This window comes from Eurosta solidaginis, chromosome 3 (genome assembly GCF_040869045.1).
Source record: "Eurosta solidaginis isolate ZX-2024a chromosome 3, ASM4086904v1, whole genome shotgun sequence".
NCBI lineage: Eukaryota > Metazoa > Arthropoda > Insecta > Diptera > Tephritidae > Eurosta > Eurosta solidaginis.
This window is the reverse complement of record NC_090321.1, coordinates 2,764,971-2,792,963: the sequence shown is the minus strand read 5'-3', so window position 1 is coordinate 2,792,963 and position 27,993 is coordinate 2,764,971. Positions and strand designations below refer to the sequence as shown.

The following is a 27,993-nucleotide window of genomic DNA, read 5'->3' as shown; positions in this document are numbered from 1 at the left end:
TCGTCAGCTCATTAAAACACTGTTTGTCATTTCAGCGGCACCTTTACTACCAACATTTGATCACACTTGATTTGTGGTAACATCATTGCGATGTACAATACATCTCAATGGCAGTCTATATATCTAGATGAAGCACACCGTTAGACTAAAAGTCTCGCCACAGCTAAGAGAGAAGATAGTCATCATTTGTGTTAACATCGTTGTAGCAATATCAGTCATCAAACGATCGTGTTGCCGTCAACAACACCACGCCAAAAATAAAAAATTGCAGGGGCAAAAAAACGGTCAATAATCTTAAGTAAAAGAGAAATAGTTGACAACAACAAACGCATGAGCATAAACAAAGAAGCAAGAAAAGCGCGAAAAATACCATATTAAATTTCTGTTTAACAACAACAACAACACGTTTAGGACGAAACTTAAAAAAACGTTGCCTTTTTAGGAGATACATTTTAATTAAAAGAGAATTGTTTGTGTGATTGTGTCCGCGCGATTTTGATGTTTACTTAAGTCCGAAATTTGAAATTTCTGCAGAGAAGGCGCGCTGAAAAGGAATAAACAATTTGTTTGACTATTGAAAGGTAATAAAAGGAGATTTACATAAGTTTAAATAATTATACATGTATACAAACATAAAAAATGATTTTAAGTAATGAAAAAAACAAAATAACCGTCTATACAGTTTCTGCCAAAATTCCAACAGCGTACGACTCACAAACGCCCATGAATATTTCTCGGGAATGCTCCAAGAGCCGAACTCATTTGAAAAGTTCGCATTGGGGATAGAGTCGAGATTAGCGGTAGTGTTCTGACTATTAACCACCTTGTTTTAGAAATATTCCGATGAAACTTGCCCTTTCGCAATAACAATTGCAATATTTATACTGCACGCTTTTTACAAAACTTAAGATAACGTTCAGCGGGGCATTAAGCACAGCCTCATATATCTTGATCTGTCGAGCCTGAGCTTTAAGAACACGTCTTTTTAAAGGCAGAGTACTATGCACATCTTTAGCTTTCAGCTTTCGACCTAGAAGTGCAGACCTTCTCTCAACTTCTATTATTACAACTAAAAACTAGTAAGGAAGGCAAAGTTCGGGTGTAACCGAACATTACATGCTCAGCTGAGAGCTTTGGAGACAAAATTATTAATTAATTATAATTAATTTTCATGGATATTGGATACTAACAAATGGTAATACTAAAAAGTGTAGCAACCTGCCTTTGCTATCTTTCATCAGCTATCAATTCGCTTTATTTTAATATTTTTTTTAAATATGAAAATTTGTTTAAATTTGAACGCATTTCTTTATCATTTTTTTTTTAAATAACTCCTGAAATATTTTCGAAGCGCTCTTAATTATGAAGCAAATAAGAGTCCGAAATTGTAGACCAAGGGTGACGTTTTTTGGAACGAGTTTCCTTCATCCTTTGTCAAATAAGGGAAAGTATCCATGTAGAAAAATGAACCTAGGGTAACCCTGGAATGTGTTTGTAGGAAATGGGTATCAAATCAAAGGTGTTAATGATTATTTCAAAAGGGAGTGGCCCTTTGTTATATATGTGAAGACGTTTTCGAGATATCGACCAAAATGTTGACCAGGATGACCGAGGACATCATCTGTCCGGTACCGCCAATTTATTTATATAGGTAATACCACGAACAGTATTCCTGCCATGATTCCAAGGGTTTTCGATTTCGCCCCCCAGAACTTTTTCATTTTCTTCTACTTAATATGGTAGGTGTCACACCCATTTTACAAAGTTTTTTCTAAAGTTTTATTTCGCGCCAATAAACCGATCCAATTACCATGTTTCATCCCTTTTTCATATTTGGTATAGAATTATGGCATTTTTTTTAATTTTTCGAAATTTTCGATATCGAAAAAGTGGGCGTGGTCATAGTCGGATTTTGCCCATTATTATTATTAACAAGATAAAGTGAGTTCCGATAAGTTCTTGAACTAAGTTTAGTAAATATATATCGAGTTTTGCTAAAGTTATCGTGTTAACGGCCAAGCGGAAGTACAGACGGTCGACTGTGTATAAAAACTGGGCGTGGTTTCATCCGGTTTCGCCCATTTTCACAGAAAACAGTTATCGGTATAGAAGCTATGCATTGGAAGTATTCTAGACAAATTAAATGAAAAAGGGCGGAGCAACGCCCATTTTGAAATTTTCCTTTATTTTTGTATTTTGAGGCACGATGTCATTACTGGAGTTGAATGTTGACATAATTTATTTATATACTGTAAATATATTCAATTTATTGTTAAAATTTAACTTAAAAAAAGTTTTTTTAAGTGGGCGTGTCCGTCATCCGATTTGGATAGTTTTTATTTAGAACATATACAGTAATCACAGTAACGTTCTTGCCAAATTTCATCACAATATCTTCAACGACTGCCAAATTACAGCTCGCAAAACTTTTAAATTACCTTCTTTTAAAAGTAAGCGGTGTCACGTCAACTGTCCAAAATTTTACTAATTTTATATTCTGCGCCATAAGGTCAACCCACCTACCAAGTTTCATCGCTTTATCCATGTTTGGTAATGAATTATCCCACTTTTTCGGTTTTTCGAAAATTTCGATATCGAAAAAATGGGCGTTGTTATAGTCCGATTTCGTTCATTTTAAATAGCGATCTTAGATGAGTGCCCGGGAACTTACATACCAATTTTCGTTAAGATATCTCAAAATTTACTCAAGTTATCGTGTTTACGGGCAGACGGACGGACGGACGGATGTGGCTAAATGAATTTCTTTTTTCGCCCAGATCATTTTGATATATAGCAGTCTATATCTATCTCGATTAGTTTATGACGTTACGGGGTACCGTTATGCGAACAAAATTATATACTCTGTGAGCTCTGCTCAGCTGAGTATAATTATTGCAGCGTCAATTACACTGGACAGATGATGAGTGCCAAGGCCTTCTGGCTGAAATCTTAGGTGCTACCAATAAAGAAGGAAACCCTATATATATAAACTTACTCTGGACGGGCAAGCGAATCCTCAAGAAAATTACCCAACAGTACAGATTGAGAGAGACGTCAAGTGGGACTGCACAGCTGATAAGCTTCAAGGCAACCCATCAAAGGATGGGACCTAAATCCAAATAAAAGGCAATGAAAAAAAGTAGATTTTACTCGTATTATTGAACGAATATTGTCTTGGGCGTTGATATGAAAAACGGATACGCTCGTCTCGTCTACGACTGCTCATTCTACCTATCTGTCTACATATGGGCTGAAACGCAGTTGCAAATTATTTTCTCTTACACTATTTTTGGCAGCTTTACACTTGCTGAAATTTTCCAGTCCGAAAATTTAGTACCGAGTCATATATGTTGGGCAAAACTTCAACTGGGCCCCAATGGCTCGGTAAAGTACTTGCAACTTTGCTCAACGTTGACATGAATATAAGAAAAAAATGTTCATTGTTCCCTTGTTTTATAAAATGGCATCGCTTCTCTTTGGGTCTGAAGACATGCTGAAGAACGAAAAATTACACTGATGATCGATCAGCGACGAAACCAGTTTGTCCCAAATCAAATTTGGATACAATATACATCACATTCTTAAAAAGTTTATTCTGCTCGTATTTTTGCAGTTATTGTAAGATCAATAAATAAGTTGAAACCTATCGACGCTATATTAGGGACACTTATTTTCTACAATCAATGCCTCTTGGTTGTAATAGCTCATAGAACTTGTCGTTTTTGAGAGAGTATGTATACTTTTATTTGGCTGTCCAAAAAATTTGCTTCACATTGGGTACTTCCAATTTGTTAGGGACCTACTCCTTCCTCCTGCTTTCATATGCGAGTGTCGGATAGATAATATATTCTTTCATTCACTTAACATAGCATAACGTTGATGTCTGCATAAAGCTCACGTGTACTGATTTGTGAATCTTTTGTAGAATTTTTCTCTGGAACAGCCCGGAGCCGCCACATCTGTTGCTGTAGCATCCATGATTCATCGCCATATAGGAGCAAAGGTACGACAATGGTTTTATAGAGCTTGGTTTTAAATCGCCTGCTCAGTTCCGTTGACAAGAGCCAATTTTGCTTCTAATATGTCGTTGTTAAGTTTTATTATTTCTGTAAACCGTATTTTGTTTTGTAATACAGTAAAATATATAAGCAAATAAGCAGATAAACTGATAAGAATGCCTACGTGAATAACCAAAAGTTACAACTTTTTTATACAAAATTTCATTCACATTTTCATTTGATTCTTTTTTGCGAATGTTGCCAGCAACGTGCAGAATAAGGCCCCTTAATCTCACTCGCTATTACTGTCATATGTAATGATGTATATTTTTGTACTAAAATACAATTTTTATGTGATATATTGTAAAAAGATGAGACAAATTGCATATCTATCTAATCTTATAAACCAAAGTCAACCCACACCAATTAAATAAAGTTATCATAATCGACAACCAAAAAGCAACAAAATCACTAACGCGAATTTTATCTTATTTAAAAAAAAAAGGATGTAAGCCGACTTGTTGAGTTGAATTTATGTCATTTGCGCGGGTTAAAAAAAAAATAAAGAACATAAAAGAACAACTCATCTACATACGTTCATGTAACCTACTCAAATATTTAAGTAGAGCCATTTGGTATAAACACGTAAAAACACTTAACTTGAAATTCTCTTCAAATAAAAGAATACGACAGTAAGTATTTGTAAGCAAAAGTATTTGTTAATCAAACAACGAAAAAAGAACAAGACCTAAATATGGCACTAGATAAAATACTCGAACAAAAGGTTAAAAATCGAAATTCTGGTTAAAACCAGACAGAGAAACCAGTTTGCTTTCTCCTTTGAATATTAATTTCTTTCGAAATGGGCGCATCCATTAATGGTAGCTGGTTTTATTAAGTTCGCTATCTGTTTTTTTTTTTTTGTTTTTTTTGATGGTTCATGATGATTTTGATTTTATTTTCTTGATCGGTTTAAAAAGGAGAGTTCTAAAATAATGTTTAATTAGAAGACTGTTATTCAAAACCTGTTTAGGATTAATTAAAAAAATGATAACTTAAAAACTCGGTTCCTTAAATCGTCGTCCATCGTCCATAACCAAACTACAATAGAGTTGCACAACGAATATATGAACGTAATCCACAGCGAGCGAGAAGCCATTGTCCAGCTACAGCCAATAGTGGACCATGCTATTTCATCGACTTACATGATTTACGCCCAAGTATTTTGTTTCGCAACCGATTCATAATACATAAAAATTAAATATAATTACAAATATACTTTTCTTTATCCTATGAAGCTTGAACCCTTCACGTCCCAATCAGATTGGGTGAGATAAAAAGAAGATAAGAGTTGCACATGACCGGCGAAGCAGGAAAGGTGTGGAAACGGACGCGAGTCTGCAAAGCATTGAAGATTATGTGCAGGCCTTGCGATAAAAGACTAACAAAGTTCAACTAATCACATTAATATACAGGACTGTAGGCTTATGATGGCCATATAAAGTGGACACCACCTTTGGGCGTCACAAGTCCTGGTTCCTGAATTCTTTAAGCGTAAGTTTTAAAGTGGACACTTGTCCTTTGTATACGAAAAACTGTGAATTTCAAAACTCACGCTTACAAAATCCAAGGCCTGGTGCTTAATTCAATTTTTTTATTTCGTCGTCAAACAAATTCTGGTTGCACTATGGACACATTCAGTCTATGTGAAGGGCCAGTTCATCCTTACTTAACCCGTCTCTATGATTGTAATGAAAAAGCTCTGTCTTCTTCTGCCTGTCTCTGTTTGTTCTGTCCGCTCATTTTTGAAACCATCAAACCAATTGGACCAAAAACGGCCGAGGTGAAGAGAGTGCATTTCTTATAATTCTAGTCACATCATACTTTTGAGTATACATATATACATACATATACAAATGCATTAGGATGGCCAAAGCAACAAAATTCATTATGAAAAGGAACGGGGAGTGGCAATAAGTAAAAAAATACAAGGCGCATTCACCTTTGAAAATATTTTAGGCCGAGCTACTCTTCCAATTTGCATTGCGCCTCTTTTAATTTTTCTTACAAATTGGCTGGTGGGAGCTACATGTTTTACGGCGACTCCGAACGTATTCTGCAAGGCAGATGAGTTTTCACTGAGAGCTTTTCATTGCAAAAATACACTCGGAGTGTTTGCCAATTCCCTGCCGAGGAGCGACCTCGCTTAGAATAACTTTTCTAATTGAAAAAACTAGTTTCAAAAATTTTGATGTTGCTTTGCCTGCGAATCAAACGCAGGATCTTCGGTGTGGTAGGTGGAGCACGATCCCCAAGCGATGGCGGCCGCCTATAGCCCAACATATGAAAAATAAGAAATCTCTTAAGCTCATAATCCAGGGTGATACGCATGGACATCTTTTTATTATTGAAAAATTTTTATATTGAACTGAGTAAAAAATGTTTGTAGCGAAAAAATTCATCCAATTATCTATGTTCTGAGGATATTGTTTTTTTTTTTTAGTCTATTATATGGAACACCAATACACTTCGCTTTTCGATAAGACTATAACGCGGTACTAATTTAATAGCAAATATTTACAAATCATATACATGAGAATATCTGCATTTAACTAGCCTTCCAATCTCGTTTTGTCTGTGCGATTTATAGCTATTAAATTTGCTGTAAAAATATTATGTGATAACTGCATATTTGCATACACTTTTGCAATAGAATAATTTTATTATTAACTTATTTAAGATTTCATTTTTGAGAATTTTAATTTAGTATAGGAACAAGTCAGCGAAAAAATATTTGGAATCGCATACTCAACATATATATATTTTTTCTTATATCTAGCAAGGAAAACTAGCAGCAAAGGATTAAAAAGAATTGGTTTGGCTAAAGCAATTATATATGTAGCTTAAATTGTGTACAAGCAGTAGCTGCCCATATGCGTTTAAATGTAGCTGAGTTACAACAAAACGCCACAAGTATAAAATTTGCTCCTATTTCAACAGATTAGAATACTCCAGGTATATACATTAGGGTGGGTCGATTTGTATGGACGGAAGTTAACCGATATCGCGCCATCGATTTTTCGATAGGATTTCGAGCCTGCGAAATTTCATTTTTTTAACATTTTTTCGACTTTTATTTTTAAAGTTTTTTTCATGACCTACAAAAAAAATTTTCATATGTATAAAAATATTTTTTTTTTTCAAAAAACTGTTATCACCAAGGTTTTAGCGGATATTTTTGGGTCGGACAGCGTATCCATGGAAATTTTACAATCAAATGGAAATTTTTTTAGTAGGTCATGAAAAAAACCTTAAAAATCAAAGTCGAAAAAAGTAAAAAAAAAATGAAATTTCGAAGGATCGGAAATTATTTTTTTGGATATGCGTAGTGGAACTTTTTTTCCTGAACCCAAATTCTATCGAAAAATCGATGGCGCGATATCGATTAATAAATCGACCCAGTCTAATATACATATAATGTGACTGAGTTAATTTACTTTCAAATTACCAACTCACATTTGTATGTTGTATAGAAAGCGGTGCACCCTAACGTAAATACTTTAGGGTAATTTCTTTTTTAATGTAAATTATTTCTGCGCATGCGTAAAACCTGCTACTTGTTTATATGTAGTAAAATTTCACCGCACGCACAATTGGCTAATAGCGTCGCACAAAACAACTCTACAACAACTTATTGTAGATTTGCACGCATGAACTTAATTACCCTGTGATGAAACAACGAACCAATGCAGGAAACACACTAGTTTACAAATATAACTATATATTTGTAATGGAACTAGTTCGAAAAGGATGAAACTTGTGCCAAGTACAAATTCGAGGTTGTAGTTTATTTATCTTAGGTTTATCATGCTTAAACTGGTATATTTTTTTGCAGAACTTGGACTGGTGTGTGATTGGTATTTTATTTCACGAATTGAGAATTTGTTATTATTATTAAAATTACTTGTTCTTTAAAAAAATATCTGTTGATGAGATCATCCTTGAATTCATTCCAGTTGTGAGGTAGTTTACAGACGAGTTTGTTTGACTGCGGCATACCCCCATACCCACCTATTTAGTCATGTATTTGATAAGTATAAACAGCATCTTGAATCTATGATGCAGTCATCAATCACAAATTTGATGGCATTTTCATTGAATTGCTATAAAGAAAATGTAATGTAAAATTTTCGAAAGCTGTCAATGAAGCAACAAACAGTAGCTTAATACTGGTTGACAGTTGCGGTGACACCTGAACGCTCTGAAATGCATTACACACAACAGTTTTGTTAAAATTACGCGATCGCTGGAAAGGAAAATTTTTATTACATATGCATAAATATTACAACATACAAATAAATACTAATGCTACAAAATGTACATTGAACTTTCGGTGAATTATTTAATTAGAAACGCGGAATGTTGTATGAAGAAATTTTCAAATGCACATACAGTTATGCGCATATAAATAGTGCAAGGACAGAAATTCTATTACATTTAAATCGAAATACTTAAACTTAGCAAAAATAAGTAATTTTTATAAGAATTGCTGCAAATTAGCCGAATATTCTACAAATGTTTAAAAGTGCAGCGTGACGTATGAGTAACACATTGGCGCAACTCACTGAAACTATCATTGTGCACTTTTGATGTGTAGACACCTTTGGGTTATAGGGTAATACAGAATGTGAGCGTAAGTGTAGTCTGTAGCCTATTGTGAGAACAACGTACTTTGTAGAGTAGATATAGGCCAAATCAGACCGCAAATCAAGGCAAAGCGAGGAGAGTAAAGCAAAGAAGTTAAGGGAAAGGAAAAGAAAAAAAAAACAGTAGAAGGGGACAGGAGAAGAAACGAAAGAATAGAAGTTAAAACCAAACTCTGCACCGAAACAGAGTGGCGTGTTATCAATTTGTTACTGAAGTATCCTTTTTCCGACACGTTGAGAGCTGGAATTATTTTTTTTAACGATTTTCCGTCATCTCTTGTCAATTTCGGTAAAAAAAAAAACAAAAACAAAACGATTTTGGCGTGCTTTATGGGCGAGTCATTCATTTCTTATCGATGAGTTATCGGCTTGTTAGAAGTCTTTTATCGAGGAGTAATCGTATCGTTATCGATTTATTAAAAAAATTATCGATTATGTATTATAACAGTATCTACATATATCCCAACAAACAGATAAATAAAAATTGCAGTAAGATTAGATAACTAACCCTGAGATCGAAACTGTAATGTTAGAGAGCGAATCGAGAAACACTGCAGAAACATATCATTCTTAAACAAAATGGGGAATTATTATGAAATCGATAATAATTATAAATGTGATCCTAATGTGAATTGAATTTGCAATAGTTCTCTTATCATTCTCGACTCAATTAATAGTGTACTTCTCTAACAATTTTCTCGAGTCGAGGTTACAATAGTTATCTAATCTGCCTGCATGATAATTCTCTAACTTTAGAGACAGTGTTTGTTGTGATATTTTCAAAAATTATGCATTTGTTTTCCATTCCATTTTCAAAGTTATCGGTTTGTAATCGGACGTTACAAATTTAGTATCTTCTTATTATCGATTTATTATTGGAAAGTTATCGATTTGTTATCGAAAAGTTATATAAGTCTGAAACTATTTATCTTTGATTTAGTTAACCCTTTTGTGGTTTAACTATAGTCCCTGGGCGAGCTAAAGTTAACTTAAAAATTAGTTTTCTAGACGTAAACCTGTATGCTTGCACATAGAACCGAAGACTTGTTTCTTACAATTTCATTTTTTTTTTGTTTGTGATGCTTCTTTGGTAACAAGGCATTTTGAAAATATCAGCGAATTGCCCTGTTTCTGACTTCGACGATTTATTTGATATCATCAATTTTATAACAGTTTGTCAGTCTTATTGTACGATAAAAAAGAAAAAAACAATAAAGTGTTTTTCAAACAAAAAATAAGCAAGATAAATGATTGCTTTTCTTTAATATGAAACTTTAAAAAATAATTGTAAAAATTACTTATCACTTAAGCTAATATAAAAAAGTTATAAAAGAATTTTTTCTTTAATATCCGCTTGTTTTAGATAAAAGCACGTTTTATTGTCTGATTTATCAGAGCAATGATTGCGTCATTAAAAAATTAATTGAAACCCGAAACGTTATGTTAACATTTTCATTAAATTTGGAGCATCAATTAAAAACACCGAAATATTTATATGATTTTTCAATTAAAATTTCTACGTGGGGCCAACGAAAGTTGATGACTTTTTCGGCTTTTAGTCTCTAAAAGACTTAGACTATAATTAATTCCGCCTTTATTTGTCCACGGCTAGAAATTTGAGACAAAATATTAAACGATTCATCGATCTAAACAATTAATTAAACTTTTTATTACCTAATTTATAAGCTCACAATGCTCTCTTTTCTAGTTTTATTGGGTTAAATTTTTTATTATTATTGAGAAATTCGCCTAAAATCTTTAAATTGTTCTGAAATAAAACCCAAAAAGTTTCATAAATATAAAAATAGAAACTTTTATACACGCCTGGTTTTAAAACAAGCCCCAAAAGCTTCGTTTGTGAAAAGTGCTGCAAGCACTACAGTACAATTCGGGGCACGTTGGTTCGAAACCTGGCCCCGTCCACTAGATCACTAGATTCACATCGGTATAATCTAGATCAGATAAAAAAATTTGCATGCGAATGCAATAATAACGAGTTCAGCCAGATAAATCCAAATAGTTTAGTCTGGTTCAATTTGTGAACCACACAATTTTTAAATTCATGTCTTTTGTTTGGACACACTTGCTTTAAAATAGATGTCGGTGCTTGACCATTAGCCTTATGACCAAAATGAAACACAACAGCGACATCTGCCTATCACAACTTATGTGTACAAAAACATCAGGAGCTCTGCTTCTGAAGTCTCCCAATGATCCAGAGCCCTCCCGTGAGAATTTAATATGATACGGAGCTAGAAAATTCACTACATGATGGCTTTTAAATTTTCCAGCCCCTATATCTTGGCCATACTCGTGTTTTTTGGCATATAAGCAGAGGTCCTATAGTAAAATAGTTCTACAAAGTATCATAAAAATTGATGATATAAAAAATTTTGGGTGGTACCCTTGGGAAATTTTACCCCTTCGAATTTAAAGTCCAATATTTTTGTATGTACATAAACGAAACTTTGTTAGTCCCTCCATATACAATGTTATCACCTACTTTTGTAGTTGCTCAATAGACTAACATTATGAACAAATGTTGTTTTTTTTTTGGAAATATTTAGCACCTGCGTTAACAAACTCAATTAACTAAACATTTGAAAGCAATGAAGACCGCACTTAGTTCTGTTCTTAAAATACAGACAAGCCTAATTAGAACTAAGTAACATAAACTTAAAATGTTAGATGTTGTTATTATGTTACTTAAAATTATGTAGTTTCATGTGGTAATACCAAATCGTTCCCGAGATGGTCGGGCTAGTACCTTAATGACGTACCGTATCTGCATCCGGCAAAGGACCAACATAGATAACACTCCCCAAGGTCTTCGGGGAGTGCGCTTATCGCTACAACAACGCCGCTTTATAATTTGTCCACTAGGGTGTCCATAATGACAACCTTTATATAAATGACTATATAAATTCAACGATCGTGGACGATGGAATCCTAGATTCCATTACTCGATCTCGACAAAGCTATAATAACAGTTCATCTGCAAAAAAAAGTTATCGGAAAATAACGTCATACCCGACGAGCTATTCAAGCATGAAGAGTGTGGTTGTTGTTTTTGTTGTATTAACGATAAAGATACTCCCCGAAGGCTTTGGGGAGTGTTATCGATGTTGATGGTCCTTTGCCGGATTCAGATCCGGTACTTTCCGATAACAAAGCACCATTAAGTTACTACCCTGACCATCTCGGGAATGATTTATATGACCACATTAAGCCTTCAAGGACATCGCTCCCTCCCCACCCACTAGTTCCATGAGGAGCTTTGGGCCGCCAGACCCTCGTCTCTTAATGAAACAGGATTCGCCGCGGGTAGGTCAGGTTGACAATTGGGTTGGAGAAACTATATATTGCGCTGGCAACTCTTGAGAGGGTTGCGCTACACAACCCCTTTAATCCCATGAAGATTGTGGTCGAACGAGCACCTGGCATTTGAAGTTTAAATTTGTTCTGCAATATTCTTTTTTTTTTGTTTTGGGATTTGGGATTAATGGCAGGGTTCTATGACCATAGCGCCAGGTACAAAATTAAAATGGTCTTTCTAGATTGTTGTTTCATTTCACATGTTCCTCCGTTATTCACAGTAGCTCCGTTATTCAATATTTAAATTCCGTTATTTCTCGAAATGTTAATTTTTTTGGTTTTTAAATGGCACCACGACGAGCACAAAATAAGCAATATGCATCTCAAAGCTATTTGTCACACTGACTCCTGTTAGGAGTGCAAAAACACCACCCGGGAAGCAATCCATCTCCCAACTCCGCTAAAGCGTCAGAAAGAAGCACAAAGCCAACCTTGAGGCCTATTTAAATTTTCAGCTCAACCAAAAAAACCCTACAAATTACAGTTGAGCCGAGGATGACACTACACGACCAATCCGACGAACTGACTAAAACGGAATGTGCAATATTCTTTAAAAAGCTATCCACCATAGTGTGCAAATCACAGCGGAGTCAGTATCTTTTTTCATCTGTAACATATTCTATCAAATTTGCGAAAGATTGAAGCCCTCCATCAACGGAATGTTGGAACATTAGCAGTAACAAAATTTGGCTTAAGGGCAAATTTTCGTGGAGTCGCCCCATTGAACTATTAAATGAATTCAAGCATGTGATGGAAATGAAACAGCGTGGATTGATCATGAACGTTTTACCTCACACTAAGGCTATTGGAAGTTGGTGTGCAGTTATTCGTCATGTCGTGCGTATATCATTTTGGGTTCAGATATGGATCTCTATTGCGTAGCTGCATGTTTGTAGCACGGCCTCTATGAACATCATGCAAGTGTTGCTGGATGTGCCCCCTCTCGACATGGTGAAGGCGACAAGATTTTGCAAGTTGTGGAGGAGCATGCTTATACCGTTGCTGCAGATTTTATAAAACACGATACGTTTGAAGGGGATCGCTGGAAGAACAATGCGATGTCAACCAAATTTGAATACGTCAAATTAAAAAAAAAATACAATTTGGATAGAATCACCCATGTTTCTGTTATTTGTGCTGCAAAGAGTCACCTGGTTCGTAAATTTTTTTGTTTGCATTTTCGTTATAAAGTAGATAATATTATTGAACCTAGATATAACAATTAATCTTAAATTCTTTCAAGTGATATGTTAGAACACCTACTTATATTGATTTGATGTATGTAGTTACAATACCGTATAAGTATGAGTATAAGTATAAGTATTTCTTTACTTTAACTTCAATTGTCTGTGAAATTCAGTAAGAACTTTTAACTTGATTGGGATTGCCCTCCAACTGCAGTCATTGTTCGAGCTTCATTCAGTTGAAGGGGATCTATACGAGCGTGCGGTTGAATTTTCTTGAAATTTTCTTATAAAGTAAAAAAGTCAACGCGGTATTAAAGTATAGAACTAATATATAATTTAAAGTGTTAACATAGCATTCAAATAATTTTTAAAATTCATTTTTGGCGAAAGGTAATCCAAATTTACCGTTAATAGTTTCAAAAAGCCAGTGTATCACAAAACAAATGATTAAATTTGTAAAGAATCTCTCATGTTTTGCTTAACAGACCGAAAGTGGCTAACTTTACTTTCAAAATGTTTAATTTTATGATTTTCAGTAATAAATTTAAACTCTTTGGTTTTGTTAGTAAACCAGCAATGTAGAAAACTTTCTACTTTTAGATTTTTTTAATCATTTTAATTTTGTTTCAAAAAAGTTTTGAGATTTTAGACGTTTAGGTTTAATTTTTTTTAAGCCAAATAAAATTAGAAAACAAAGCAGTAAAATTAGGGGTTTGGAATAGCTTTTATTGACTTGGATTGTTTGTATATGTGTATGTAATGGAATCTTTGAGCATAATTTTCATAAATTTTCAAGGTAGTTAACCATTTAAAGTGGCCATAGGGTCAATTGGTTTTGTTTTAAAACTACAAAGGTCTACGGGTTTCTATTTTTTTTTCTTGGACTTTTTAAACTTTTTTGTTATGTTTTAAGACAATTTTGATATGCTCTTATATTTGGGTATTTATTGACAAGTCATAACATAAAGCTCTTATTACTGGAAATTTAAATGGAACAGTAATTTGAAAGGCTTTATACACCTTTAGTATCTTTCATATAACCCTTGGTTATCGTTTGAATAAGTGAGTTTAAAATCTAAACCGAAAAAATTGAGAGCTTTCCTTAGAGTTGACCAATTCTAATGTACTTCGTAACGCCTCAACAATAATATAACTTGGCGCGATATACCTACGGTTAGATTAAGGCCGGGCTTCTCTTCCGATATGTTTCATGTTGGCTTCGAACGGCATCTGTTTTGTTTGTTGTTGTTGTTGTATCAGTGCTTCGCCCCATCCAATATGTGTGACCGATCACAAATTGTCATCAATATCCTCTAACGGGAGTCCAAGGAAACTTGCTGTTTCAACAGGTGTGGAGCATAATGAGAGGGGTGTTAGAGGCGTTTGTTCCACAATACAGTTAAAGAGATGGTTGGTGTCATGTGGGGACACGTTAAAAGCAGGACATATGTTTTGTATGTCGGGGTTGTTTCTGGATAGGTAAGAGCTTCCCTAGGGAGTGTGCGTTCCTCTTCTGCAAGTTTTGGGTATTGGTTTTTGAGTACAGGATTCGCCGGGCATTTCCTGACATAGAGGTCCAACGCCTGTTTGGGGAGTTCACTGAGGACCTGCTTGTATTTTTTGGCTTCATACGGCTGTGTTCTCAGGTGCCGTATTTCCTCATAATGCTTACGGAGATGACTCTTTAAGCCCCTGGGCGGTAATGGTTCATTAGAGGCAGATGTCAGTTGGGATGCCCAGGTTTCTGGGCATTCGACAGGAACTGTTTGGTTAGCATTTCATTTCTCTCCCTAATGGGGAGTACCTTATTAGGAAGATGGTGTTCTGGGGACAAAAGAAGACAACCCGTGGCGGTTCTGAAGGCAGTATTTTGGCAGGCCTGTAGCTTCTTCCAGTGAGTAGTCTTTAGGCTTGACGACGATACGGGAAGCGTAGCATGCAATCGGTTGGCCAATTGCTTTGTAAGTGGAAATGAGCGTTTCTTTATCTTTACCCCAAGTACTGCCAGAAAGAGATTTGAGGATTTTATTGCAGCTCTGGATTTTCTATACAATTGTGGCTGCATGCTCACCAAAATGTAGATCCGGATCAAACGTCACACCCAAGATTTTGAGGTGTAAGGCAGTCGGTGGCGTAGTGCCATTGACGTGGATGTTCAAAATTGTCGACATTTGGGACGAGCATGTTGTAAATAAGGTCGCCGATGATTTAGTCGGTGATAATGTCAGGTTTCGCGAGGTGAAAAAACTGGAGAGATCAGGGAGGTAGCCTTTTATTTTGTTGCAAAGCTCATCGATCTGTGGGCCTGGGCCTGTGGCCATTATTGAGCAGTTATCGGCGTAGGAAACGATAGTAACTCTTTCTGGTGGCGAAGGTAGCTTTGATATGTAGAAGTTAAACAAAAGCGGGAATAGGACACCACCCTGTGGCACCCCTTGTTTAATTCCTCGTTGTTTTGATGTTGCGTTCCTAAATTTCACCGATACCTGCCGACCACCCAGATAATTTGCGGTCCACCTTTTAAGACATGGGGAAGGGTAGACCTTTCCAGGTCTTGCAGTAACGTGCTATGGTTGACCGTGTCAAGGTGATAGGTCTAGCGCAAAGAGTTCTGTTCTATGGTGGGGGTTTTGATTTAAACCGCAATGTATCTGGGTGCTAATCGCATTTAGCGCGGTGGTTGTGCTGTTGTTTTGTTTGTTGTCCCTTGTTGTCGCTTCAGTCGCATACGACAGCGCGAGATGTAGTGGTAATGAAGTGTATTTATTCAACAATTAAAGCGTTATCTTTACGTGCATACGTTGTTATCTCGTAAAGCAATCACATCTTGCCTTGGCTGAAAACTCAGATTGTCGCCAACTTTGTGAAACCTGCTATCGAATTATAAAGTCTTATTTTTGTTGTAAAATGAAATAAGATTTGCAAGTGATTTTGGATATGCCATAATTATCAAGCAATATCCCCTTCATTCAGTTGTTGGCTACAAATAGTATAGAATATTTTGACTCAACTATGCCGATAATAACAGTTTGGTCTTTAAACAAACTTCTTGTAACACTACGGACTTATTCAGTATATGTGAGGTTCTCATGGACCGCCCAGTTAAACCTTACCTATGTACAGACCAGTGAAATCAAACAATAAATGAATTGTATCTCTCTTTTCAGATGGCGAACTCTACAACCATACCAATTCCGATATCAAAAGAAAAGTCAACTTCAGCGTTTACACTAAGTGATTTCAATTCACGGTTAGTAAAGAAAAAATTAAACTTTATTTTTTCAAGAAAACGTTTATAAAATATTACATAACAAAAACAAATATCCTCACAAAATTTCAGCACAAATCTAACCGAAAAACCTCATCTAAACATTGAGTACATACCATCGGATCATCGCGATCAACTCAAATGTCAATCGTCGGGTGGCGCTTTAGCGCATTTGATAAAAAGTTCATTGGGTTCCGGAATTTTAGCAATGCCGATGGCTTTCTCGAATGGCGGTTTGATATTCAGTTCGATAGCGACGCTGTTTGTGGGCATCATTTGCACGCATTGTGTTCACATTGTGGTAAGTAGCACTTACTGGACAAAGAATGTATGCACATAATTATTTTAAAGGTCCATAAATTATTATGAGTATATTAAGAAAAATTAAATCAACCATAATCAATTTACACCTGTCAAATTTATTGTGTCCAAAAAAGCATCAAAAGCAGTCGCTAATTATAAGACAATTAACGAATTTGTATGAAATGCGTCAGTGACTCCGTTGGAGTTTACAAACAAACAACAAATGTAACATATAATCTTAATGAGGTGTAAAGATGAATCGAAAAAATTCTCATTCGGATGTTGGGGGGCTATTGGCGGAGGCATTCTGGTGTTTCGAATTTGTCCGAAACTGAAATATACTGTAACGAATTTCGTGAAATTCCGCTGATTTCTAACCTTCTGCAAACGTTCGAATCGCTAAATTGTCGAATATATACTCCAATATTCAGTAATGCGAAATGGTCTTTATTATACTACTTTAAGGTACTTCACAATAACACTTATACTTCACAACTAATTGCGTGTTTACGTCAAATTGATTACTGACTACTCAGCTTGCACTGCTTTTATACTCTCCGTTGCTTCATTATCATATCTCTACTAAAGTCTAGACGTTTCGCTTTCTAGAACAGCTTTATCTCCCGCTTGGTAATTGAGCTACATATACGTATACCTATTTGTAGTTTATAATGTTTCTGCATATGTGTGTATGGGTGAGTAAAACTTCGGCTGAGGACTACATCTGTGTGTCAGTTATCTCTTCGTTGCATTGTATGTATGTGGGTAACTGATGATTGATTTGATGAACACAAGAGTGGCAGCTTGCTTTATCGTTGTTGTGCCTTTATTTAATAATGTTAGTGATGTGAGTATCACTTAGTGATGCTAATATTCGTCACAATGCGATTTCGGCATGACCTTCAACATTTCTGCCCACTGCAAACCTACACTTAGTGAGGTAAATTTTAAATACTTGAGGAGCCTCCAGCTTTTGCTGACTTCTCGACAGACGTAGAAAGAGTAAACAACCCTCGTTATATTCCTTAGGAATGCTTGAGAGATTCAAATTGAAGCTGGGTAATGAGTGGTAAGAAATTGCTAAAAATTCCAATGGATAATTTCTGTTTTCTTATGTAACTGCAAACACTTCATGATTGTGCGTTCTGTAGTAATAATACTGATATAGGATATTAACCTTTTTAGCCTAACCCTAGGGATGAATAGTACTAGCCTTGTGAAACTGTAGAGAAACGTGAAGAAAGGATGGCTTTGGTTGACAATATTTAGTTTGTTCAAAGCGATGCTAGAGCTGATACTCTGTTATGGATAAGATATCTTGCCACGAGTAACAGGTAGCTCTCTAAATAAGTAGGAAACTTCTACACAATTAAAAAATTTTTTCTTGAATGGTTTCGCCCCACGACAGTGGTTTGCAAGCCCTCCGATGGTGTTTCTGCTTTGTCAAGCTTCAAAGCAAAAATTCATCTGCCTCAAAGGCCGTTCGAAGTCGACATAAAACGTTTAAGACGCCAATTTTAACGAAAAATTAAAAAGGCAGGATCGACCATAATTTCCTCCAAGACACTTTGTTTTAAATTGTTATTATTATTAAAACTATGTATGATGATGAGCTTCTTCTTATCAACTGGAATTAATTTTAGCTATTTAATTCTTATTGTATCTCACAGTAAATACTAAATCACGCTTGTCCTTATAACTTACACTTTTCATTCTATCGCTCCAGGTCAAAACCTCACAAGCTGTCTGCAAAGATATCAAAGTACCTGCGCTCAATTACGCCGAAACAGCGGAAAAGGTTTTTGAAAATGGTCCCAAGCGTTTTCGTTCTTGGTCGAGTTTTGCGAAGTAAGTTTTTATTTCTATTTCTATTTCTATAAAAACGAATGCACAGCAAATAGAAAGAAGTCGTTTGAAGAACGCCCTCTTTAAAACAAAAAATGGATAATAAGTACTGAATTTCTTATAATTTCATTTTCCATTTCTTTGGTCTTCCCACAGAAATTTCGTCGAATATGGGCTTATGGGCACTTACTTTGCAGCCGCAACCGTTTATATCATCTTCATTGCAACATCTCTGCATGATGTGGTCAATTATGATTTCGGCTTAAAATGGGATATACGTATTTATATAGCAATGGCTGTGATACCTTGCCTATTTATTGGACAATTCAGAAATCTTAAATATCTGGTACCCTTCTCAACGTTAGCCAATATTTTTATTGTCATCACATTTGGCATTGTCTTGTATTATTTATTCAATCAACCGTTGGTTTTCTCAGATAAGCCTGCAATTGCGAGTATAACACAAATACCACTCTACTTTGCTACCGTTATATTTGCTATGGAAGGTATTGGGGCCGTATTTCCAGTTGAGAATGCTATGAGAAAACCTCAAGATTTTTTGGGATGTCCTGGTGTACTCAATTCTGCTATGACTGTTGTTATTGTACTATATGGTGTTATTGGATTCTTTGGTTATGTACGTTATGGTGAAGAAGTGCGTGGCAGTATTACATTGAATTTGAAATATGGTGAACCGTAAGTGTTTTTGTGTTAGTTTGAGAAGATTTTAACAATTTAATTAATCTAATAAATATTTTACTTTTTTTTATTTTTATACGCAGTTTGGCCGATGTTGCGAAATTGTTAATGGCCGTCGCTATTCTTTTCACTTATGGTCTACAATTTTATATACCCAATGAACTTCTTTGGCGAAAAATTAATCATAAATTCGATCCAAAAAATCATAATAGAACGCAACTTCTGTTACGTACCGGAATTATATTGATTACCGGTGGCATTGCGGCGGCCGTACCTAATCTGGAACCTTTTATTGGTCTTGTTGGCGCCATATTCTTTTCGTTATTGGGTAAGTTTTGAAGAAAATAAAAAAGATTTTTTTCCATAAAAACTTTATAATAAGTATACGTGGCATTGTGGATAAGGCAAAGTGTGATATTCCGGCATAGACGTCAAAATAACAAAAAGAACCGATCATCTGATTTTTAAAGTGACTATCGTGGTCTTGTTCTGTGCGCCGTCATGTTGAATATCTTGTCAAAACGCTGTCAAACCGCGAAAAATTAGCTATCCCAAACATCCTGTCAGCCAGTTGACGGATAAGATATCACACTTGTTTTGTCCACAATAATACGTGACATTGCATGGAAAATCGATGATCCATGTATGAACTTTGGGCAATTTTTTGTAAGATTGCCAAAGCAGCACAGTACCAAATTCAGCAAACAAATTCAATACAACCAGATTGTATTTCTCTGTATCACTCGGCAAACGTAATAATGCAAAAATTACTTAATAGACATTTTATTACTCAGAGAAAATAATAGACAAAAAGCTTTAAAAAAATTCTTAAAAGATTTCAGATAAGCACAACAAACAATTTTTTTTACTTTCATTCTACTTAGCTGTGCATTGCATCCAGAGTGTATTAATTTTATTGGATTAACGGTACATTGTAGTGGCATAAACGAGTCGAGATAAATATATGCATTAGGGATGGCAACTTTTTTGGTCTGTACGATCCCGGGATTTTCGTTGTCGCAGTATTGCAATCCCGAGATCAGTATCGGGATAAAGATATTCATTATTTTGCAAAACTTTAGCTTGAAGAAGCACTCAACAAATGCACAATAGATAAAAAACAAAAGTATTTTCAAAAAGTTTGTCATTTAAAAATAAAATTGTTATTTTAGTAGCAAAACAAAACCCTACAGGTACACAAATTTGTACATATTGTGGCGAATATTAGCAGTTTCGATAGGTCACTATGCTGCTAGTAAATAAATGCACAGCAACAGCGAAGTAAGCAGTAAAGCTAAGAGCGGAGAAGAAAGTGAAAACATACACACATACATGTACACAGCAATAAACGGTGCATTTTACTCAGCCATATACACACATATACAAAGAAAACAACAATGAGAGCGTATAAAAGCTCAGACGTTATAACGCATATGTATACACATGTTAACCACAACAGCTAAAACCGCAGAAGTTATCACTTGCACATGTACACACATATAACAAATGGACAAACGTGAATATGTGGACAGAAATCAGAGATAAATAATTATAATTATTGCTTAAGCAACTGTTCGTGAAAAGCCTAGACCTTTGGAGAAATATGCGAACGAGGCAACAGAGGGTATACAAGCAGCGCAAGCTGAGAGTAATCAATCAATCAGTTGATTTTAAAGCAACATTGAAAAGCTCTTTCAGGAAACACAAATGTTGAGCGGGGTTCAAGGGGTTGTGTTTGCGCTACAAGGGTTGCCAGCGCAATATATAGCTTCTCCAACCCAATTGTCAACCTCACCTACACGTGGCGAATCCTGTTTCATTGACAGACGAGGCTCTGGCGACCCCATGCTACTCATGGAACTAAGGGGTGGGGAGGTAGGGATGGCCTTGAAGGTTTAATGTGCTCATATAAATCGTTCCCGAGATGGTCGGGCTTGTACCTTAATGGTACTTTGTTACCGGAACGTGCTGGATCTATATCCGGCAAAGGACCATCAACATCGATAACACTCCCCAAGGCCTTCGGGGAGTATCTTTATCGTTAATACAACAACAACAGATGTTGAGCAGTCGTTGAGTGATAACTGATAACTGATAACTTACGTCAAATTACTAAGCAGAAAGAAAGTTTTTTTTTTTCTTGCAAAAGCTTTTCCATTTTGGGTCAAATAAAATACAATCGAAATTTTGTTTTTATGAAAAAAATGTTAAACACATCTGAAACTTACTTTTTTAAACAATTATGTTTCAACATTTTGCCCGGGACTTGAACCCAGTGTGTTAGGTGGGGCACGCTAACACATCATCACATTATTATTCCAAAATTCAAAGGATTATAAGCATATTTTACTAAAATTTATTTAAATACTGCTAGCTTGCGTATAGTTTTTAAATCTCTTTAAATATTTCATATTATAGAATGAATAACATATCGTTAGCTTAATGTGAAAATGTGCTAAGTCACTTTTTTTGAAAAATTGTATTTTAATGCAGTTTTAAAACTGAATTCAAAAATTTTTTTCTTTCTTCTACTCTAATTTAAAAATTTTTTCAATTGAGAAAAAATTTATCATAACAATAATAATGATAAAAAATTATTGTTAGGCCTTGAGCTCGATTCGAACCCGCGATCTTAAAATCAGTAGGCCGATATAACAACAAAAATTGTGAATTCAAAATATATCGATCACAAAAAAATATTTAAATTTTTCATTTTTACGTGCTGGGGCAATGATGTGTAAATGTACTAAGTCGTCAGCTGTTAAAAAAATGGGCTAAGTCAACCTGTCAATAATATCAATCTGAATTACTAGTAATTTCTTTGTGCGCGCATTTTATTTATTTATTTAATTCATTCAGTCTAAAAGTACATGCTTTGTTGTTGTTGTTGTATTAACGATAGAGACACTCCCCGAAGGCTTTGGGGAGTCTTACCGATGTTGATGACCCTATGCCGGATATACATCCGGTACGTTCCGGTAACAAAGCACTATTAAGGTACTACTAGCTCGACCATCTCGGGAACGATTTATATAACCACATTAAAACTTCTGAGACATCCCGCCCTCCCCACCCCCTAGTTCCATGAGGAACTTGGGGTCACCAGAGCCTCGGCTGTCATTGCAACAGGATTCGCCACGGTTGGGTGAGTTGACAATTGGGTTGGAGAAGCTATATATTGTGCTGGCAACCCCTTGAAATTGGATATAGTATGATAAATGCTTTGCGCTAACTATAATCTACTTCAATTCTTACATGTCGATAACTACATGCTTTCTTACAGACTAGTTAAAAATAGAAAACAATTCAAGCTTAAACTTATATAATATATAAAGTGACTTCAACGTGATATGGTCCTTAAAGTCACTGGTGTTACGTCTACTGAACCTAACCATTGCAACAAATTTCGAAACAACGAAATCAATGTGACTAGAAAAAGAGAGCTTGGAGTCAAAAATTACAACCAAGTCTTTACTCTCTTGACAACGATTAAGAGATTTAGCATTTAGTTTGTAGATAAAGTATGTGGCAGTTGTCTTTATGGAATAAGACACAACACAGCATTGGTTTGAATTTAAAAATAAGTTATTGTCTGCGCACCATCCGACAAAAGAGTCCAGATCAGAACCGTTAGAAATAAAATAAATAAATAAATGTAAGGCGCGATAACCTCCGAAGAGAATTTAGGCCGAGCTTCTCTTCCAGTTCACGTCGTGATCTTCTTTTTAATTTTTCCTACAAATTGGCGGACGGGACCTACTTGTTTTATGCCGACTCCGAACGGCGTCTGCGAGGCAGATGAGTTTTCACTGAGAGCTTTTCATAGCAGAAATACACTCTTAGTGCTTGCCAAACACTGCCTAGGGGCGACCCCGCTTAAAAAAATTTTCTTCTAATTAAAAACCTTATTTCTAAAATTTTGATGTTGCTTTGCCCGGGGTGTGAACCCAGGGCATTCGGTGTGGTAGGCGGAGCACGCTACCATCACACCACGGTGGTCGCCAATAGTTAGAAATAGTATGACAAACAAATAGTATTTTTTGTGAAATATATAGTTATAGTGTTATATTTCAATCATTAAAGGGGAGGAGTGGTGGGGGAAACATATTGAGTAAAAAGTGCTAAGTCAGGAGAAAAAATTTGTTTTGAGTGAAGAAATTGAGCTAAGTCATAAAATAGCTGCTGGGTTAGCATACATGATTTTTATTTACCTGTTTCAAAACTTCTACACTCAAAATTATTGCAACTAAGGAGTCCTCATTCACAGTTTTGAAAAAAAAGGTTATTTCAAAAATTAAAAAAAATTCGTAAAAAGTGACTTAGCACATTTTCACATGAAGCTAACGATATGTATATTTTTATACAAACTTAACTCAATCATTTTGCAGTTAGTTGAACTTTTTTTAAATATTCTATTACTTCCCAATAATTCCGGTGTTTCGGAGCTTAAAAAACACCAGGATCACTGGATACTGCTTTATGCCGTCACATGCCTATAATTTAGGCCTCGTGAAAAACAGCAAATGCGGGAAGTCAGAGGTAAAGGCTCCAATTATTAAGAGCGACATAGTTGCTAGATCTCGTGACAGCTATTAGGCTAGGTCTTAGGAAACGTCTATTATTTGCCAAGAGAAAGATAAAATATATAACAATTATATCGAATAATATCATTTAAAAGTTTGCATCCAGATCTTAGGTTTTGATTCGGATACAAATTTGACAAATGATGACGGATAATCGTTTCAATATACAAAACATACATCAATCAGTCACCCTAAATTTTATGTAATGCAATGGTTGGTATAGCTGATGATGATAAAATCATGCATGACAAAGCAAATTCACCTAATAACGAATAACGTTTCATTGTTCAATTGTTAATTTATTTCCCCTTACATATTTAAAACTTTTTTAACAGAAATCTTTATTCAAACTTCTAGGAATTTTGGTGCCCAGCGTTTGCGAAACAATTCATTTGTGGCCTCATGGCTTGGGAGCGTACAATTGGAGACTCTATAAAAACATTCTTCTATCCATATTTGCGATAATTGCACTACTTTCAGGAGCAACGGCGAGTATCAATGATATAATAAAATTTTATACACAGGAATAGAGTTTTGTTAGTTTATGTAAGTGTCATAAATAGGTTAATGAAATATAATAAAATTAAAAGAATATATACAAAAATTAAGATAGTCGATTTAGTTTCGATGTTACTTTTGCTGTATACTTTAGTTTTTTAATGCATACAAAAAGTTTAAGTTAGAGTATAAGAATATAGATAATATATAGTTTAGTAACTGTGATTCAAAGTTTGTGCGTGATTCGCTTTCAAAGCAAATTTAGTACTAAACTTCAGTATTTTTTTTAAATAAGGTTCAATTAGAATTTAAACGCTTGTAAGATTAACTTGGTTAAAAAATAGATTTTCTTGGTTAAAAATGAATAGACGAACAAATCAGGGATCATAGCCAGCCCAGAGTTCAGGCGAAGAAACAATACAAAAAGCCTAAACAACTCAATAAAAATGATTCAGCTCTACTGCATCAAGCAAATAAAATGAAATTAAAACAAGTAAGGACGGGACGGGCTATGCCGAAGACTTCATACCTTCCATGAATGGGGCTGAATCTTATCCCGTTCGTAATCTCCGAATAATCGGATGTATAAGATAAGAAATATATAGTGAACAGATCTACATACCTAAACGATTTTTAAGATAAATATAAAATAAACAATAGGTAGGTACTTTGTGTGAGGATGCAAAGTTTCAGGTTTTTTGTGGTCTGCGTGTAAAAACTATGACTACGAATCACGTATTTCAACAATATATGACGTAAACGTAACTATTTGATGAAATGTTATGAATTTTGAAGCTTCTTGCCGTAAAAAAGGGGCAAAATAATACAGTTTATATGGGGTATATAATATATGTACCACCGATCTCAATGATTTTTTCAGACAACAATATATGCTATATACATAAGCATTTGGTGAAATTTGAAGCTTCTAGCTGTTAAAATGGGGCCGAAATCGAAAAAAAAATATATATATACTATATATATATACTATATATACCATCATATATATATTATATATATCACCGATCTCTATGATTTTTTGACACAACAATATATACTATATACTGTTAAAATGGGGTAGAAATTGCGAAAAGTTTCTTATCTGAACAATCGGTTGTATGAGATATATACTATATATACCACCGATCTGTATGATTTTTTCAGACAACAATATATGCTATATACGTAAGCATTCGTTGAAATTTGAAGCCTCTAGCTCTTAAGATAGGGCAGTAATTATGAAAAGTTTCTTATCTGAACAATCGGTTGTGGGGGATATATACTGTATATACGACCGATCTCAACAATTTTTTCAGGCAACAATATGTGCAATATACGAAAGTATATGGTGAAGTTTGAAGCTTCAATCTGTTAAATTGGTTAAGATATTACAAAAATCCTCTTTTTCTGAAAAATCGGTTGTATGGAGGATATATGCTATAGTGGTCCGATCCGGCCGGTTCCGACAAATGTCTAATCGGACACCCAAATACACCTGCTCACCAAATTTTATCAAGATATCTCAAAAATAGAGGGACTAGTTTGCATACAAACAGACAGACGGACAGACGGACATGGCTAAATCAACTCAGCTCTTCAACCTGATTATTTCGGTATACTTAATGGTGGGTCTATCTATTTTCCTTTAAGGACTTTCAATTTTGGGTTTCGTGACGAAATTAATATACCATTTCATTTTCATGAAAGGTATAATAACAAAAAATAAACAAACGGGAAAAACTAAAGTTATGTCACATACTTGTGGACTCAATGATAGCCTAATGGTAGGCCGCCGGTGTTAGAAATTTGACGACTCGAGTTCGCATCTCACTCGGGGCGAATATAATTTCCAATTCAAAAATACAAATATACCTGAAGAGATTTCTGATATGGTCGAAATAGCTATAATATCAGCCAGTATGTTTAATTCCTTTCAGTTTTTCCATCGTTATAAAAATACAATAACTATATAAGACCGGCGGCCACCGTGGTGTGATGGTAGCGTGCTCCGCCTACCACACCGTATGCCATGGGTTCACACCCCGGGCAAAGCAAAATCAAAAATTTTAGAAATAAGGTTTTTCAATTAGAAGAAAATTTGTCTAAGCGGGGTCGCCCCTCGGCAGTGTTTGGCAAGCCCTCCGGGTGTATTTCTGCCATGAAAAGCTCTCAGTGAAAACTCATCTGCCTTGCAGATGCCGTTCGGAGTCGGCATAAAACATGTAGGTCCCGTCCGGCCAATTTGTAGGGAAAATCAAGAGGAGCACGACGCAAATTGGAAGAGAAGCTCGGCCTTAGATCTCTTCGGAAGTTATCGCGCCTTACATTTATTTATTTATTTTAAATAAGACCGGTCATTTTATTTCCATTCAATATTCCTTATGAATTTTCTGAAATGTTTTTTTTTTAATAACTTGGTGAAATCGATATTTTTTTAAATAACTTTTGAAAGGATAGAAAAAGCTAAATTTGCAATTGGATTCTTATAACTGGCATTGATGCTATATCGGACAAATTTCCGACATTAACAATAAACGACCTAGACTCAAATGAGTTAGTAACGCGCCAAACGTAGCCACCGCCACCGGCGAACTATTCGACATTTATGACATTCGGCGGCGACGTGCGAAAAACGACAAAAATAGGCGGCGGCGACGTATATCTCTGCTTGAAATATATCTTAGCAGTCCAGGTGATCTTTTGAAACTGAAAAATTGGAACTAGCGTCACACAGTTCTCTCTATATTTAGATTTAAATGGACTCAAAGTGTACAAAGCCAATTGACTTCTGAACGCTTTCTTGTTAGAGTTTTTTTCTACTGAACACAATCAAATATAGTTAAGCACATATTTTTATTAATATTATTTTTTGCAAAGTTTTTGAAAATATGAAAACTAGATTTGCGGATAATTTCACATGGAGTAATTCATAGAAAGTTTTAGTTATTATTATATATCTATATACATGTTCTTATGTATGTATAAAAAAAAAAACTAAAGAATAAGAGAAAAAGTTTGTAATAGATTAGATAGACAATATAACGGAGTTAATTTTTTAAGCTATAAATTGTATATATGCAAAACATTAATTATAAAGTTTTGAAGCAAATTTGTTTTAAAGAATAAAATATCCACAAATATACTATGTACATATATTTTATGAATAAATGCTACTGTTTCAAAGTATATGCAAACAAAATTGTATTTTCAAGTTGGCCTTGATCTATTTTAAAACGATAATATCGGCCGCCGTGGTGTGGTGATTGCGTGCTCCACCTACCAAAGGTTTTGGGTTCAAGTCCAAATCAAGCAACATCAAACATTTGGAAACAAGTTTTTTCAATTAGAAAATACGTTTTCTAAGCAGGCTCGCCTCTCGGCAGTGGTTTGGCAAACACTCCGAGTGTTTTTCTGTCATGAAAAGCTTCTTGCATCTATCTACCGCAAGGAATATTAAAAAGGATCAGGACGCAAATTCGAGGAGATGCTTGGCCTAAATAGATAATATGCCAAAAATATGCATACATATGT

At 35.1% G+C, this 27,993-nt stretch overlaps 1 protein-coding gene across 5 annotated transcripts; it reads left to right on the top strand.

Annotated features, from left to right (window-relative positions):
* Nucleotides 1-187: 187 nt before the first annotated feature.
* LOC137243111 (proton-coupled amino acid transporter-like protein pathetic) lies at nt 188-27,661 on the top strand. Of its 5 annotated transcripts, none has more exons than XM_067770358.1 (7): nt 188-581; nt 16,434-16,516; nt 16,607-16,835; nt 18,564-18,685; nt 18,839-19,378; nt 19,465-19,709; nt 24,322-27,661. In XM_067770358.1, exons 2-7 carry the CDS (start codon nt 16,434-16,436, stop codon nt 24,492-24,494), a joined length of 1,392 nt encoding a protein of 463 aa, XP_067626459.1. In that variant the 5' UTR covers nt 188-581; the 3' UTR covers nt 24,495-27,661. The 5 variants fall into 5 exon arrangements, with proteins under 5 accessions (XP_067626459.1, XP_067626456.1, XP_067626460.1 ...); XM_067770355.1 differs by lacking the exon at nt 188-581 and adding an exon at nt 13,130-13,233; XM_067770359.1 differs by lacking the exon at nt 188-581 and adding an exon at nt 13,503-13,656.
* The last annotated feature ends 332 nt before the right edge of the window (nt 27,662-27,993 follow it).

What these genes read in the sequence shown, in the direction of transcription:
- LOC137243111 (XM_067770355.1), top strand. Translation starts at nt 13,138, where the DNA reads ATGTCAACCAAATTTGAATACGTCAAATTAAAAAAAAAATACAATTTG. An exon ending in GTGCTGCAAAGAGTCACCTG is followed by an intron (nt 13,234 to 16,433) that starts GTTCGTAAATTT and finishes CTCTCTTTTCAG; the next exon opens with ATGGCGAACTCTACAACCAT. An exon ending in CATATTCTTTTCGTTATTGG is followed by an intron (nt 19,710 to 24,321) that starts GTAAGTTTTGAA and finishes TCAAACTTCTAG; the next exon opens with GAATTTTGGTGCCCAGCGTT.